Below are 17,169 nucleotides of genomic sequence, written 5' to 3' on the forward strand. Positions count from 1 at the left end.
CTGTGCCCACCAAATCTGAAGCAGCCCATTTTCCTCTGACAGGGTTAATGAATAAATATCAACTGATGCAAGGAAAGGACTTTCAGCTCTTCACTTCACCCCTCCTTTCCTGGCAAGCCATTGTCTGCAAGCAAGACCTCGCTGTGCTGTTCTGCTCCTGAGAAGAGCTCACATCCTGGAGGGGTGAAAAGGCCAGTGATCTGAAGATACAGCAATTTGGGGGCATAAATATCACATATTGTCATTGAGATCAATGTGCATGGTGACCCTGTACTCAAACATGTCAACGACATCAAAAGGGCACAGACCTTCCCTCTGCACCCCTCACCCACAGGTGATTTCACCCACAGCTCCCTGCACCTCTGGACTTCAAACACTAAAGGATTTGGTCAGCACCTGGTCAATGAGCAACAGTGCAAATGCCCCTGCACCCCCACCCCAAGCTCAGGGGTGAGGAACCTCCTCAGGACCACCAATTAAAACAGACCAAGAGGAGGAAAAGGCCAGTGTTATTCCAGAGCTTTGCCCCAGTGCCAAACACACACGGGTGAGCAGGGAGCCCCCTTGGCACAGCTTCTGCCCAGGCTGTCTCTGCGCCCGCATCTGGTACCCACCAACGTTGCAGTCGGTTCTGCCTCACTGCTTAGGCCCTTCCAAAGCTTCACCCCAAAGGATCAAATATTGATTTATGTGTTTGGAGAGAGACAAGTGGATTGTAGAAAAGTGGGAACTGAGAAGTGAATAAAACCCATCTGTTCCCTCATCCATCCCTTTAACAAGGATGGAAGTTGTTCATCAAAATCTCGAAGCCAAACTCTAAACACGTGCCCCAGGAGCCATCCCAATGCCAGACCTGTAGGATGCTACAAAACTCGCAGGCTCCTTAAACCCTTCCCACAGGAGGTTCACAGCCACGAGCTGCACAAACCCAGCTGGGGAAATGCTGCCCTAAAGCCCCACTTCCAGCCCAACATGGTGAAACAGCAGAGTGTGACCAGAGGTGACAATAAAGCATGAGATTTTCATGGCCCTCAACTCCAGCCTGACAGGTTCTGCCCCATCATAACCACATCCCAAATCTTTTCTCCATCCCCGAGTGTAAATCCCACTGTCAAGTGGAGCTACCTGTGAGGCCGGGGAGAACAGGCTCCCAGGAACACCGTCTCACTTCGGTCTGTGGAGCGGCGAGACGGGCTCCCGAAAGGCAACAGACTGGAACAACCGCCCCGAGCTTCCAGGGCTCATTAACTCTCCTTGGCCAGATCCCTGATTTGCTACATGATGCATGGAGTAAGAATTTCCACCCTCAAGTGTCCGGAAAAGCAGTTCAGCATCCCGAGGCTGATCAGCCACCGCACCGGCCTCCCCGGCCATCGCAGATACCCAGTGCCTTCGATTACATCATGCCTGAAACCTGGAATGCAACTCAGATGGTGAAGGCATTAATGGCAGCAATGTAAAGGCTCAACAATGCAAACCTTCCCAAGATGAACTGTCCTGACCTTCTCTGGGCTGACAATAAAAGTGTGACATCATGTGTAAACGAGCTTTAAATTCAAACCAGGTGCCGAGGGCTGCCTGGCGTCGGCGTCGCTGCCGTGTGAGCGGTGCTGCTGGGGGCAGCAGAAAGGCCAAGCACAGACAGGACATACTTGACAACAAACCAGGTCTGGGCAGCTGGTGCAGCACAGGACAGAATTAGTTGGTGCTCTTTGGCGCCGGTTTCAGATGGGGCAAACACTGTTAAATAAAACACAGAGTGGCTGATATTCATTTCCACGTGTGCGAGCGTTCCTACAGCTCTGGAATCGAGCCAGCAGCACGATAATGAGGGGGTTTTTTCCATGTTTCCTTATATTCAGGACTCCCTCAGACCTTGCAAAGTGTTTGGAGCTGTACTCACGGGACACAGCTATTGGAGAGCACTGTGGTTTACAGCCAAAAAGCACATCCATCCTCCAGAGCCCTTCTTGGCCAGCCATCATTCCTCTTGCTGCTATTCCCTAATGGAATGCTCTGTCCTCCCTGTCTGATTCTCACCTTGCTGAACAAAAATGCCCTTCCCAAAGGGCAGTTTTTCACCCTACTCTGCACTGCCAGACCAGCCGGTCACCCTCCTCCCACATCCCAGAGGCAGTGCCGGCACAGCTCCCACAGCCCCGGGATCACTTCTGCTGCCTCGTGGTTACAGCAGGGAGCAGATCAGAAGAGGCAGGTTTGCTGTCCATGAACCAACACCTGGGAGGACAAAACCTGCAGTTCTCGCTGGACAAGTTATGTTTTGCATCCATTTCCACCAGGAACGACTCTTAAGAAGGATGCCCTTCCCTGGTGAAAGCGATGCTACATCCCGAGCTGGGGTGGCAGCAGCACCGCTGCAGGGACAACCCTTGGTGGTGCCACCAAATGGGCACGTTATGCACAAAGCACAGATGCCAATCACGAGTTACACAAGTTCTGTTCTTTATTTTCTGTTTGTTTGGCTTTCCTGGGGACGTGCCTTGGCTGTCCCGCAGTGAACCTGAGGCAAGGAGAACTCAAAAAGGAAAACTTATTGTACCACACACAAAGGTTTGACGTGAGCTGGGCAATTTTTTACATGCAGATCATTACATGAATTTCTTTTGAGAATTCCATTTCCACATGAAGCGTGGCTGGATGATCACAGCTGAAATGCAAATACCCGAACCACCACCACAAACTGCAGAAATTAGGCAGTGCTTTTATAATACTGGAAATTCTCTCCCACTGGCAGTAAGAGTAAACATATCCAAAGGTTTCTCCGTAGGCAGAGCAACTACAGTGAATGCTTTCGACATGAAAGTCAATTGTAAATCAACGATCTCAGGCAAAGTGTTAAAATAAATCTAACTGGGAAAGGAGTTCTACAACAATCAATGTTACTCGAGCTCCTGGACTGAACTGAATTTCAGTCTTTAATCAGAAGAGCACATTAGGATGCCCACTACAGAAATATCAATTTCCATCTCCTTAAGTAGGGACATTTGGAAACAAGTTGATTGAAGTATTTTAAGTGATCAATTGATAAATATGTCTATCTTTATTTTTTATAGTAATATCAGTGTAAGCTGATGCTAGTGCAAATGCTTCGTATCCCTCACAAATAATCCTCAAAATTAATTTCAGGAATTCATCTTAAATGAGCTGGGCCATATTGGCAAAATATCCACAGATGTCCCTAACTCTGCTCTAAAGAGCAGAGGACAGGACAGTTTGACTGTGTCTCAATTTTCTCTGTACAATTTTAAACAAACCCCTGCCACGAAAATCAATATATTAAAATCCAAACTGCTCAGAAATGCGGGAATAAAAGATGAGCATTTGCCACAATGCAAAGCCCAGTTTTGAGGGCTGTTGTTTATCACTCTCCTTCCTGCCATGTTGGTTACAAAAGACACTCTCCACACCCAGCTTGCCACAGCCCAGCTGAAATCTGAGCAGCCTTCAAATGGAGAAGGGATGGAAACAGGAGAAACAGAGAAAATAAATCAAAGGCAACCAATGAATTTTCATCTCTTACATTGTTCTTCCTGCTCAGCTGGGGAAAGGGAACCTTGCCAAGGGAGTTCAGAAATGCTGCGGGTCCCTTCACCCATTCCTGTCAAGTCTTCAGAAAAGGTTGGAAAATGCCAATGACATGTAATAAAGCAGAATCACTGAAACTTATAAATCTGGAAATTCAGAAGGAAAAAAAAAAATCCAGACACAAGAATAAAGAAGAAAATATTTCTCAGCATTTGAGTGAGCAGAGAGCTCCACACTGGAGGCTTGTTTTCCTCAAAAAATACATGCAAATAATCAACTGTAGCAAAACACAGAATGGCCATGGGAGATGTGAAAGATAAAAACAGTGTTCTTACTCTGCTTTTTCTTTGTGGACAACACTCATACCTCCTTCTAAATTTGGCAATAGAAGTTCCTTCTCTTTCTGCCCCTCTCCTTCCCTCCATATTTTAAGTATTATAGAAACTTAGAAGTAGCAGCATTTCTAACTCTTTATCAGATGAAGGGTAACAGACATCCTGTAACCCCCCTGTGCTATCCCTTCTGCACCACAGCCAAAATGTAATAATAGAGCTCAGCAGAGCTGTGAATTGCTTCCATTCATCCTCACCACATATTAACTTCATACACTGGCATTCAGTCATTCCAAAATCTACCTATCAGGACAGTCAGTTGATAGCCAGGCTAGTTAGGATAATACCCAGGGATTGAAAACAATACTGTAGTGGTTTCTGCAGCATGACAGGAATCCACTGTAAAATTAACACTGCATTTCAGGTATTTTCTCAGTGACATTTTTAAGATGATGCACACAAACCCAACTGCCCGGGGGCAACAGAGCATGGCAAGACTCAGCTTTTTCAGGGGGGAGGACGAAAGACCAAAAGCTTAGCAAAGCTTTTGCCAACTTCCTGTCCCCTCACAGATCATCTAAGTATTCAGTTAAGCCTTGTTGGTTAGTTTAAAATAAAGTGACTGCAGTGATGTCCTACAGGTACTACTCCATAGTATCTACAAGAGCAGATACAATAAATGAGAAACAATTTCCATAAGAATTCTAATAAATACACTCCCTAAATTCTAATGTCTGACAAAAATCCCTGAGTTCATTCTCATCAATGGTCTTCTGCTTTCCTACAAAGTTTTGGTTCGGTCCCATCAGGAAATCACTTCCCGATGTACAGCTGTCACTGTTTGCTGAAGGCACACTTTTGTAAGGTATATATTTAGGTTTTTACAATACTGCCAGAGATTCCCTGAGTGTCTGAATCCCTGTAGTGCAATGAAGCCCAGGAGACACAGCTATCAGAGGGCAGCCACAGGCAGAAAGGCAGCTACACGTGGCTACCAAGAGTTAAACAAGTTGGGAGAACTGCAAGAACAAAGGGAAGTTAATTTTTTTTTGGCAGACAACATGTCACATCTCTCAGCCACGTTGGTTTTCTGCTGGTTAAACAAGCTGACAGGAGCCACTGCCAGTGCCACAGAAGGAGTTGGAAACTCTTGGCCAAGAGTGGACATGCTGTTTCTGGTACTGCCAAAATATTAGACAGCTCACCTGGAATCATAAAACCTCTGCTAGAAACTTTATTATAGAAATAGCTACAGTATTTTCCAGGGATTCTTTTCTTTGGGAACCTACCAAAACTACTGAGTTGGTTCCCAGGCCTCACCATACATGTCTATTCCTATAGTAAACCCTGAAGTAGAAGGGTATTTCCCGGCAAAAAGGACTCCTGAGGCAGTACCAAGCTGCACCACCCCGGTGCCTTCAGGCCATCCATCAAAAATGAAAACTATCTTATGGATCCTGAGAAAGCCAAGTGATCTGTTGGCATGAAAAATCCTAGTCTGCAGGCTCAGGAATAGGGAAGGTGATTCCAACTCTACTCTTTGTTGTTCCTCCCTATTCGTCTTCAGAGAGAGATTTTCACCTTCCAAGCCCAAACCTTCTCTGACACACAACAGAACATAAAATATGGAAACACTCTAGTTCAAACCTGTAACACTTGTAAAAATGGGAATGAGAGGGAAAAAGAAGAAAGTCTTTCACTGGGAGTAATACTGAGTAGTATTCAAAAGCAGACACTAATTGAAAAATGTCTATTATTAACTGCAAAATGAAAGTACTTCCTAATGCTACTAAAAGCTATTATGCTCAATAGGCAAAGCCTGCTAATTTAACAGTTGCATCATTACGATTCAAGAGTGCTGACACATAAAAACTGTATTTCAAAAAGCAATTAACAAATATTATTATGACATGCCCATTAAACTGGGCTAAGGCAGCTGGTTTCTGGATCCATCTTAGGATAAATTAGCGTAAACACTTGGAACCAGACAGTTCTTACTATGAACTGGCTGAAGTTTTGGAAATGATTCAAGCAATGGAAGTCTTGCACAGTTTAGGATAACATGCACTATCCTAACAGCACATATCATGATATGCACATAATGACTGATATAATACCTGTTCACCTCGTTGTCTTTAAAGGGGGAGTTATTTCAAAGTTCTACTTTTGTTCACTATGTGCCCCACAACCATTTCTGCATTGCAGAAACTCTCGAGAGACCTTTTCACCTGTCACTGTTACGTCATTAAAAAACAATGTTCCAGAACGGCAAAAACTAATTGTCCAGTAACTGAAGGGAGCGACTGAAGATTAAAGCAGGACCAACACAAATGCAGTTGAAAAGAGCATCATTTCTTCCACAGGCAGCTTTGGTCAGTGTTTCCTTAGGATGTCCAGCCTTCATTGCTGTAGTGTTGCCACATCCCTCGTTCCTGCTGTCCTCCTGAGGCTCAGTTCAGACAGTGTGGCAGGAGGCTGCTAGTGATCAATCCAATTGTAAATTATTAGAACTAAACTCAGAAGGCCGACACAAATGCCAAAAATAACCAAGGCACACGCCTGTGAAGAAAGAGAAGCAAAAATTAATGTCTTGCTGGAGGAAGCATTTTACCTGCTCAAGGTTTATGACTAATGATGACAAAAACCTGTAAGAACAGGTATGAATGGTGTCTTTTAACATAATCTTTAATATTTCAGATTACTCAGTCTTCAAACACCAGGTATCTGCTTAGGGGGACACTAAACTCAGCCCGGGACAGTTTCACTGGGAACTCTGGAGCAGTCTGGTTTGCCTGCTCACACTATCCATCTGCACAAAACACAAATTGTTTTGCCCTTTACAACTCTGAAGGAGTTTAGAAACCGAATTTGTATTTTACTCAAAATGCAATTAAAATTACAATGGATCCTTTACATTTTTGAATAGCCAGATGATAATAAAATTACGAGACAAGGCCCCAGACCTGCGGGAACTACTGCTGACTTGAAATGGTCAGAGGGCATCATTATTAGAATTTCTTTCAGATTCCCTGTTTTGTCAACACAAGAACAGCCCTGTGACTCTTAAGGATGGCAGAAGGACTGTGCATAAAGAGTTTGTCAGCATTTTGGTCACTGCTGTGAAGCTGCTCTGCTGAGCAGTGGTTAAAATGAAGACAAGCAGTTACAGTGAAAAAAGCAGGCCTGCTGCAGAAATCCCAACCAGAACCTAACCTACTATTACCAAAAGAGAAACCACAAAGAGGAGGGAAAAAAAAAAACAAAGGAAGAAAAAAAAAAAAAAGATGCTTGCATAGAAAAGGAACATAAAAACTGTTTCACTTAAATGCAGTTTGGCTTTGTCCCAGCTGCTCAGGACAACATCAGAGTAATGTGTAAAAACTGAGGAGAAATTGGATTAAAAGTCAACATCTGAAAACTACAGGGAAAGGTACATGCTCAGACAAATGATCCAGCACATGGACACACTGCTTGTCAAAAATCCCTGGTGAAGGAGGAGTTTCAGAAAAACCAGAGCTACTACAAAGGATAAAACAAAATGCTCACAGATTTTGTGAGCTGCAACAAGAACTCTGTCCCTTGGATCGTGTGCTCTAGAGTGTATAAGAAGCACTTAAAATGGGCCTATTTAAATGTTATTAGTGCACATGAGAAAATAAAAAGCATACCCCGAGTTTCTGTGGTGATACGAAGTCCTCTCTGCTAAGTTTGAGATAAAATAGTCCAGGATATACAAAAAGCAAACAGGTTGATGTGGTTGAACCTTGGACAAAAAAACAAGAAAGTAAGATTTTCTTTAGAGAAGACTGAAGTGCATTACAGAACCATATACTGAACTTTTTTCAAGGTGAAATAAAAACCAAGGAAACCAACCACCACAAGAACTTACCTACTACTCCAAACACATTTTTAATGTCTGGCACGTACATGGCAAACAAAACAACAACCGTATTCAGCGTCAAAGTGACAAGGATATGGCAAATCCACGACACGGGAAGATGAGAGAAAAATACCATCAACACGGCCTTCCTTGCCTACACAACACAAAGAGAAACATTGTGTGGGTGAATACATACATAAACATGTATTTTAATCTTACTTCACTTTCATTACATCAGGAATTATATCATTCCACATGTGAAAGAGTATTTCAAAAGCCAAAAATCCCCAAAATTCAGGAATAGCTTAATGCTTTTGTCTTTCTGCAGCACAGAGTTTAATTTATTACTTTATTAAAGCAAGATCTATCACATGGATATTAGACTTAAGGAATTACTCCTTTTTTGGAGGGACAAAACAAGGCCTGGGTGACAGTGCTTTGTCTCTCTGAACATCCTTGGTAGAAAATGTCAGTATTCAGATGTATACTGAGTGAATTGTCAGTTCTACCATGGCATTGATAAACTAAAGTAGGCAGGTTTTTTTGTGAAATAGGTCAATATGTGTTTTTAATTTACAATTAAACTGAGTTTCAAGTATAAGTGTGTTTGTGTGTGGGTGTGTGCGTGGGCAGAAAGGAAAAACCAAGTCAGCAAAACTCAATTTAAGAGGGGGGAAAAAAAAAAAATCAAACTAAATAAACTTTAGAAGTTCTGAATTCTCTAAATTAAAAACAATGCTGTGGGCTAGTTTTAATCTGAAATCTGTCTCAAGAGCACAAATTAGCTTAGTGGTTAGTTGTTATTTTGGAGCTTTCATGGAACATATGCAAATATGTGGTCTTTGATCAATCACTTGACAAGTGAATAAGATACACAAGACTAGATGTGACTCAAATATTGCAGTCTGCAAAGCATTAGCATTCCCAGTGCTCACTGCCAGCTTCAGAACACTCAGGAGTACTTACTGGGAAATGGATTAGAGGCACTGTCAAGAGCACAGCAAACAGGATGGCTACTTTAACAGTCATGATGACCATATCGTGGGGCAGGTACCTGGAGTAACCTCTCAGCAATTCAGAGTCCACTTTGTCTGGAAACAAGAAAAATTAATTGCTCAGTTAATTATTTTAGGACTAAGATAATTAACATGGCATATTAAGCTGACATTCAGATGGATCCATCTGCTTGTGACTAATGCAGAGAGAAGGGGGGTTCAGACACACAGCACTCTGGCATTAGTGATACAATAAAGTACATAATCTTCAGAAAAATGAAGAAACTTCAGCAGAGCCTCTGCTGAAGCCAGAGCTGCCTAACAGAGAACATAAAAATATGAAGGAGACAGCATAAAAAAAGAAAGATCATGAACCCAAGTGTACAGTCAAACTTGTTGTATGTCTCTGAAACAGTCAACACCAGAGTCTTGTGGCTGAACTAGAAGCCAGAAACAAATTAAATTTTGCTAAATTGACTGGATTGCATTTCCTTTTTTTTTTTTTTCCCACCAGAAACATTATGAGAAATGCAAGGTAAAATTTCAAGCTGCAATTCTAATTTAAAGGAAGGAATAAACTCTTCTGGTGTCTGTGCCTTTACTGGCTGTGGGTAGCAGTATATTGCTGGATGGCACAGAGAAGGATAAACAGCCTCAGCGGGGCAAAAAGGGATGAATCAGTGATGAATTCCTCACCTTTATCTATTGCCCTTTAAAGATGAAAATGTTCCCTAACTTAACAGCAAAAGTCAGAGAGCTATGAAAGAGGCCTGCTACCCTGACTTTTTTTTTTTTGGTTTTGGCATTCCTGCTTTCTTTGGACTTCAGAATGGACCACAATTTCCAAAGTCCAGTCACCCTCTGAAGGTTCAAATTCACAGAAAACAGAAGAAGCCATCTGAACCACAGAAAGAGGAAACATGTCTCATTTCAAAGAGGGAATTCTTTTGTTTTCAATTTAAAATAAAATGTTTTACATTTTCTCAGGCTGGTGTTTTATGAACAGGGAACAGATTCTCTCTATTTAAAGAAGTAAGTTAGTTAAAAAAGACAACCAAAAAGTGAAAAGGAGAAGAAGCATGCAATGGGAAACGAACAAACAAATAAAAACAACCCTGTTACAGACATCCACTGCTGATTCCAGCATTTCAGGCTCTTGAGTCTTAAGAATTACTAAAAGAAATCAGGCTTCAGAAAACTAAAAATCTTCCCAGTGCCACAGAATAAAAGGTTATGGTCAAGACAGGGTCTTGTACCAGTCATGACAGTGAAGGTAACAGGAAATGGGATGGTTTCCAGGACTACTCTTTTTTCCCATTTTTCTCCTCCCCCTCTTATTGAGATTTCACCTGGAGACGGATGGTCATCCTGCTGAACTCAAAACTGTATCTTCCAACAAACCACATGGAATCACTCAGGGTTACAGTAATAGTGGCTGACACACCATGAGGGGCTTCAAGACTCCCCACATCATTATTCAAAGGTTTCTGAGTATCAAGAGAATATTTTCAGACATACACCTACACTTGGGGGGATAAAGGTACAAAATTCCCTCAAAATCTGGAATTATTAGCTGCTGAAAGCCAATATTCTTGGTGCTTTGTCAGGCACAATCCCATCCCCATGATCAAGAAACATAAAACACTCTGAAAGGCGAGGCAATCCTAATCATAACACTTTTGTCTTACTGCTTTACTGTGTCCTATAAGAATTTTTATTCATTCCAATCAATAAAGATGAGCATGTGATCATCTCATAAAAAGGGTGAGCTTTCAGAAGACACCAGAAGAACCTTCATAGATGACTGAGATGCATTCATGTGACAGAATTTGTATGAAACTACTCCAGAATCAGCAGGTTGGAGCAAAGCACACAACTCAAATTTACACTAGGACACACACAGCCAAATTTCTTGGGAAAAGGCACCCTGCTATGATGTTATGTGAGCAGGACACAAACATTGCTATATAAAACAGACACTCACCTACTTGTGCCAAAGTTGGGATGGACCTTTAAAAAAAAGGCCACGGTGTAGGTAAGGGGTCTGAAATCTCTCTGTGCACTTGGGAAATCTGGCCAAGAGTGTCACGCGCACAAAGTCATCTGTGTTTAAACTCAACTAAGAAACTGTAACAGAAGTATTTGTAAGTGCAAATGCAGAGTTATTACACTGGTACTGAAGCACACTGTCACCTAAACTCTACAGCAAATGAAAGGTGACCGTGGAGTTTGGCTGGGCAAGTGTCATATCCCACCCACTCTTCTGGTTGGTAATAAAAAGGTACATTTACTCCATCAAGCACTATGTCGACAACATCTCCAAGAAACGTGCACTTCTTGCTCCAGTTCGTGTATCAAACAGACAAATTTCTGGCTCAGGAACATGAAACACAAATTACTGACAACAAGAAGTATGTGCTGGAAAACCCAGCTCATAGTTTGTCCTGTTAAATTTTTTAAATCCTTCCCTAGTCTTTTGTCATTGCTCTTCACTGCGTCCAAGTCACAAAACTAGATGGGCACTTCTGTCATTCAGGCCTTCTCTGTCATTTTTTTTTTCCCAGAGTTCTCTAGTTTGTCTTTACACTTAAACTAAGATACCATAAAGAAGGCACTTTGTCAATCCTTTCAAATAAGCCTTTCCATGGGAAGACCATGCTGCAGACCTCCATGCCTTCCCAGCATTAGGGTTGGCTTGCTGTGGGTGGAATTCCTCTCAGAAAAGGCAACAGCCTCGGTGCTACTCAGAGACTACAAAACCCAGGGCTATCACAGAGTCAGTGAGTGATAACTCCTGGTAGAAGGTAAAGCCTTGGAGCAGACAGACCTTTCAAACCCGTTGGACAAGCAGATTATTGTCGGATCTCAACATTTCTTACAGACCGTGACAAATCTGTTCCCAGCTTTTAACTGAAAATATTATACAATCCAAGATATAGTGGCAATCAGTCTAATTGCACAGTGTTAGAGAGAGCATCAACAGACCATCAGCTACAGTTTAGGAACCAGTATGTTGTCTGTTTATCATTTTAGGGCATAAACCCTGGGAAGTTTAGCTATGTTACACACTGAGAAGTCAGTGAGACTGTAATACTTTGCAGTGTTGGGCATAGTATTAAATCTTGACAGGAGCAAGCTTTCTGAGGATTCAAGAGTATCAATGCCTGCAGAATTCCAGGCAGAAGACATTTGTCATCAACCCCCATTCTAAGGAATACCTGAAGAACACACTTACCATAAAATGTCAGGTACCCAAACAGAGCAGACACAAAGTAAATTAGGAAACTCAGGCCAATTCCTGTGACAGTTACGTTCTGCATTCTGCTTTTGGATGGACTAAAATGGGAAAAAAAACAAAACAAAACAAAACAAAAAAAAAAGGAAATTAGTGTTGCTTGATCTGTACTGAGGACAATTAAACACAGCACAATCTACAGAGCACCTTGACTTTCACAAGATGTATTTTCTTAATTTATGGGCACTGAGTATTTGCTGAGTTCTGTGTTGTCCCTAATATTTAGGGGGTTTAAAAGTATTTTTAGACTGGCAATTAAAGGGCACTTTTCAAGCAGTCAACTAACACTGTACCCATCTTGTAGGGAATTTAGACATCTTGGTGCATCTTTTAAACCAAAATTTGGATTTATACAGGATGATATCTATTCAGAGCAAAGAACAGATCTGAGTCAAAAAGCCCCACTGCATCAGATACGGCTAAATGCAGATTCAGTTACAGCAATAAAAATTGACCATTAAAATACCTTAACAAATGACATTTTTTTCCCCTCCAGACTGTCCAGGTCAGGACAATATACTGACATGGATGAACCATATTTGCTACTTTTCTCTCCTGTAAAAGTCAGTATAGACTAAAACTGTACGTTTCCCAAAAACAAGAAAGCTACTTAGTTAGCATTGTTTGATGGCACTGACTTGAAGATTAATTTAGGGAAAATATTACAAAAATGCTGTAATTCTATTTTAGCATTTCAAGTGTTTTCATACACTACCTTTGGAGCTCACAATAGATGGGTAAGACTGAGGTATGGCAGAGAAAAGAGAAGGCCATGGTTGGTATTGCATAAGCACTCTAAAATAGAAGAAAAACATCTTGTAAGTTGTTTGTTATGACTGTTGGTTGGAAAAATATCTGGATGAACTCAGAACTCAGTTCAAGTGTTGGAAGTCAGAGGAAATAATTCCACATTAATGGTTTGAGATAAATCTCCACAACACAGAAATCCCACAAAATTGGACCTTTTCAAGTCCAATAGGGACCACTTCAAGTGGTCCCTATTTTATCACCAGAAGTCATGCTGTCTATAGGCCAAAACCTGCAAGATTCCTTTTTGGCTCTACTGAAGCCAAGTGCTTATGTAGAAAGAGCAGGATTTGTTCCAGAGTCAGCACATCATTCATTAAATTCCCTAAGAAGTTTCCTAAATTCCAATATCCATAGCTACCTGTCAAACTGCTGATTCCTTCATCCTGACTTCACTGTTTTATTACTCTCTGACAAAAATCTGGATGCAGCATGAAATATAACAGAAAATATTAACAGCAAATGTAACATGCTTTGGCATCTCAAGTTTTAAGAGAGTTATGTAATTAAAGCTGCAACCACGCAATTAGTGGTTTATTACTCCAAAAACTTGTAATAAAAGAGATGAATCATCTAGCATGGCTTGCTGCAATTGCCAACTGGAATAAACTGAACTACAACAAACACTCTTGTGCTGACATAATCGGGCCCATACTGGTAAAGATATGCCACTTTCTACTGATAAAGCCAATTTTAAAAAAGAACTAGAGGTGAGTCCCAAGATTCTTCAAAGCAGAAAAGGCCATACAAAAGGCCAGAATCTCACAGTAGATGTTTCTGGTCAAAGCACCATTTATGCTTTCATCTCCAGATAACATTTGTCTCATGGGTGCATTGCCCAAGCTTTTTTGTTTTTTAATTTCCCCTTCCCTTTTTTTTGTGAGGGTGGGGGTGGTTTTGTTTTTTTTCAGATAAATGCACCCATGTCCTTCCTAAATCCCACTACAGGACTGTCCCAGGTTTAATTTTACCTTTTTCCCTCCCTCTTCACCCCACAGCAACAAGGGTTCTACGTGACACTTCCTCCCCTGCAAGCCTTGATGGGCGGTGACATGATTTAAATGCCACATTAATTAACAAATACCAGATCTGGCACCCAATGAGGTGCACAAAGTTGCATGAGGCTGAAGAATTAGCTTCAGGTAAGGAAAAACTAAGGTTAGGTCCAGGCATTGTCAGGAAACCTGTTCTGCCTTGCCAGGAACTAAGGGAGTACATACAGCCAAATATCACTGACTTCCAGCTGCGGGCACATTAAGCTGGCTTGATCTGATTGCATCATCAGGCTGACCACTGCTGCATCTGTTAGACTTTATTCCTCATACTTGAGAAGTACTCTTTATTCGTCATATTTGAAAAATATTTTCATAAATGCCAACTTGGACAGTCAGCCTTCGTGCATAAAAAAAGTGAGGCTGGATAACCCTTGGCAGCAGGTATAGGAAATACTTCAGCAGCCTGTAACTGGTTTTACAGAAGGACAGCTTACCCTGGATAAGGTTTAAACCCCAATTTTTTAAAAACCACCACCCCCCTTTAAGTTTGTGTATCGTTAATAGAGATTACCTCTTTTGAAAGATGAAAGAGCTTTGCTTTACAATCCCCAGTAGAATTTGAAACCTGTAAAACATAAACACACACACACACACAAAAAAAGGCATAATGAAAGAATAAGCCCAAGCCACAGACATGAAACTTTTCAGTTTCTGTGATGATTAATAAAAGAAGGAATTTAAATTGCAAGCCATTCTGAAAGTGTTAATGTAAAAAAAGTATTACAGTTTACTAGTAAAATTAGAACTTCAAAACGGAGTGCACTTTACCTGTAAAGCCTCTATGGCACTAGTCAGAGGTAGAGGACAAGGGATCGACCATTTTTTAATCATAACCTGCAAAGACAGCAGACATTTGGTGTATGAATGATAACCTAAAAAATCAGTTTTCAATTTAGATACACATAGCTAAAATATCAGCCTGCTGGAACACACAGCAGGGAGCCACACCCACAGTAAATTACCAGGCCTGCCTGGTAGACAGGCCACCAGAAGGAAACTCTGACAAGAAAAGCTTGTCAGTGCCATTCCATCCAGCTGCTCACCCGGCACAGCTGGCAGCCTTATGGCTGTGGGGATCTGGAGGTGGGGCACTGCAATGGGCTCTGACATGAGCTGAAATACAACCAGCACTCCCCATCCACTCTCCCCGGGCTCCACACCGAGGGCCTCCCGTACGGAATAGCTGCTGTGTTAGCGATCCCAGGCTCGAGCCTTAAGTAGACAAGCCCTAAACAGAGATAGAGCAGAGCCTAGGGCTAATCTTAAAAAGGCAGAAACATATGGTTTGGACTAGAAAGCAAAGGAAAAACAATAAATGCAATTATTGTCCCAGAATGTCATTGGGCCTTTAGCTACACCCTGCTGGTTTAGGGACTGCCAAGTAACAGGGCTGAAAATCAAAGGGAAATTAAAATAAGAAATGCTACCTCCCTTTTCAGGAGCCCAGTTTAAAATGATAGTTGCATTGCTCTCCTCACTCTAATTAATTTCCTATTGTAGTTGCCTGGCTTTAGAGGTTATAATTCTTTTGAAGCCTAGAGCAAATAATTAAAAACTTAATTAAAGACTCTGATTCACAAGAAGAATAACATGGAAGGGAGCGCTTTTCCTGGCTCAGAGAACCACGTTTTGCTTGCTGCCAAGTGGTGTTTCCCAGAGGATTAGATGCTCCCTCTTGTCACCAGTGCCAGGAGAAGCAAACAAATGTTACCTCCAGACAAAATGTGGGGAAAGGGAACTGCGAGTCCATGGCAGGCTGAGCGCATTGTGGCAATAACACGTCTTACACTGCACAAGGAGGGCAGCTAACTCAAGGTATGGAACTCAACAGCAGCCTGAAAACGTTGCGAGAGTGGATTATCAAGAGAAATCCTCCAGTCATGTTTCTGGCACTGCTTTATGCCATTTACTGATTGTCTGAACTGCCTCCCTCTGTGCCATGGGAACCGCACCCTCACCTGAGGGAGGCTGTGAGAGGGGACAAGGACGTGCTGGGGGTATACCAAGAAGTTCAACTGAAGAGCAAGTAGGGGAGGAGGAAAAGGCCAAACTCTAAAATATAACTTGGGCCTCTCTGATTTAAAGGCACCCAGATGGGGGGAAATGCAGGAGAAGGCTCCAAAGTACTTGGCTTTGTGGAAACTCTGCCTAAAGCTGGGATGGGCTTCCTGAGCACTGCAAAGGGGCATGGAGCTGAAGGGGCAAGGTTTGGGGAAAGTAAAATGTGCCTGGCAGTGGTGAGGGCAAGGTTTCCGGCCAGCTAAAGAGCAAAGTTATATATAAACATTGCAGAGGGAGGACAGGCCAAGCTGAATTTAAAAAGCCGAATGACATTTTTTCTAAAATAAATGTAATACAGATTAAGAAATGGAAACTAAAAAAAAACAAATAAAAGGACAAAATAAAATGTATTAGGTGCATTTAAAATTTATATTTATATTTGCCCACCTGCTTAATTATTCAATTCTGTTTGGGTTTCCAGCTGTAGTCTAATGAGGTCTCCCCAACAGGAAGAAATTTTTAAGCTGGCAGCACAGCCCAATTAGCTGAGTCGTCACACAGGCAGCACAACCTTCCTCTGGAACTTTAAGCCTATTTCATATAAATGTTCTTTTGAGTATAGCAAACATTTGGTTTTAAGTAAAAAAATTAAAAAATAAAGAGAATGTCTAGTGGAAATAGGGTATTTTAAACCCCCACCAAAAAACAGTGCAAATAAATCAAGTTAGAGGCTCAAAGTGTTCTAATATTCTCAGTGATGTTGCCTTTTCATATCCTGCAGAGGGAAAACAGGAGCCCCTTTACTCCAGCAGCACTGACAGCACTCAGTAAAGAGGGGCCTGTCTGTGCATAACATCATTCATTACATATGGCAGGTTCCCAATCTGCATCACATTTTGTTCTGGGAACATAAACAAGAGATTTAGAAAAATACCGTCCGTAATCATTAACACCTTTGTTGAACAAGCTACCAGTAACTCTGGCTACACAAACACACACACACCCACAAAATGTGTCTTTACTCTTCACCAGTATTCAACACAGCAAGGGGGGAGGCAGTAAAAAAAAAAAAAAAGTTTACCAATCATAATTTCTTTTCACTAAGGACTGAAGTCAGGGAAGTTTTCAGTAATCAGAAATGAAAGTGCTCAGGACCTCACAGAATCTGGCTTTGAATTAATATGTATTTGTTTATCTCCCAGATCAGCTCATCTCAGTGTCTGCAAATTTTCCCTAGTGAGGACTAGGACCCAGTATG

The 17,169-nt window shown here is 41.8% G+C and overlaps 1 protein-coding gene across 2 annotated transcripts in view; it reads right to left on the reverse strand.

Moving 5' to 3' along the window:
- Positions 1–5,430: 5,430 nt before the first annotated feature.
- Positions 5,431–17,169, reverse strand: part of SLC38A6 (solute carrier family 38 member 6) — a 41,756-nt gene continuing 30,017 nt past the window's right edge. For both annotated transcript variants that reach the window (XM_027905889.1, XM_027905890.1), the window contains exons 9-16: positions 14,679–14,744; positions 14,422–14,475; positions 12,764–12,843; positions 11,989–12,089; positions 8,725–8,849; positions 7,768–7,912; positions 7,547–7,641; positions 5,431–6,437 (exon numbers count right to left, since the gene is read on the reverse strand). In XM_027905889.1, coding sequence (XP_027761690.1) covers positions 6,357–6,437; positions 7,547–7,641; positions 7,768–7,912; positions 8,725–8,849; positions 11,989–12,089; positions 12,764–12,843; positions 14,422–14,475; positions 14,679–14,744 — 747 coding nt within the window. In that variant the 3' untranslated portion in view covers positions 5,431–6,356. The remainder of the gene's footprint in view (positions 6,438–7,546; positions 7,642–7,767; positions 7,913–8,724; positions 8,850–11,988; positions 12,090–12,763; positions 12,844–14,421; positions 14,476–14,678; positions 14,745–17,169) is intronic.

This window comes from Empidonax traillii, unplaced genomic scaffold, assembly GCF_003031625.1.
Source record: "Empidonax traillii isolate 1590-97213 ecotype Southwest subspecies unplaced genomic scaffold, ASM303162v1 scaffold1217:size511469, whole genome shotgun sequence".
Classification (NCBI taxonomy): Eukaryota; Metazoa; Chordata; class Aves; order Passeriformes; family Tyrannidae; genus Empidonax; species Empidonax traillii.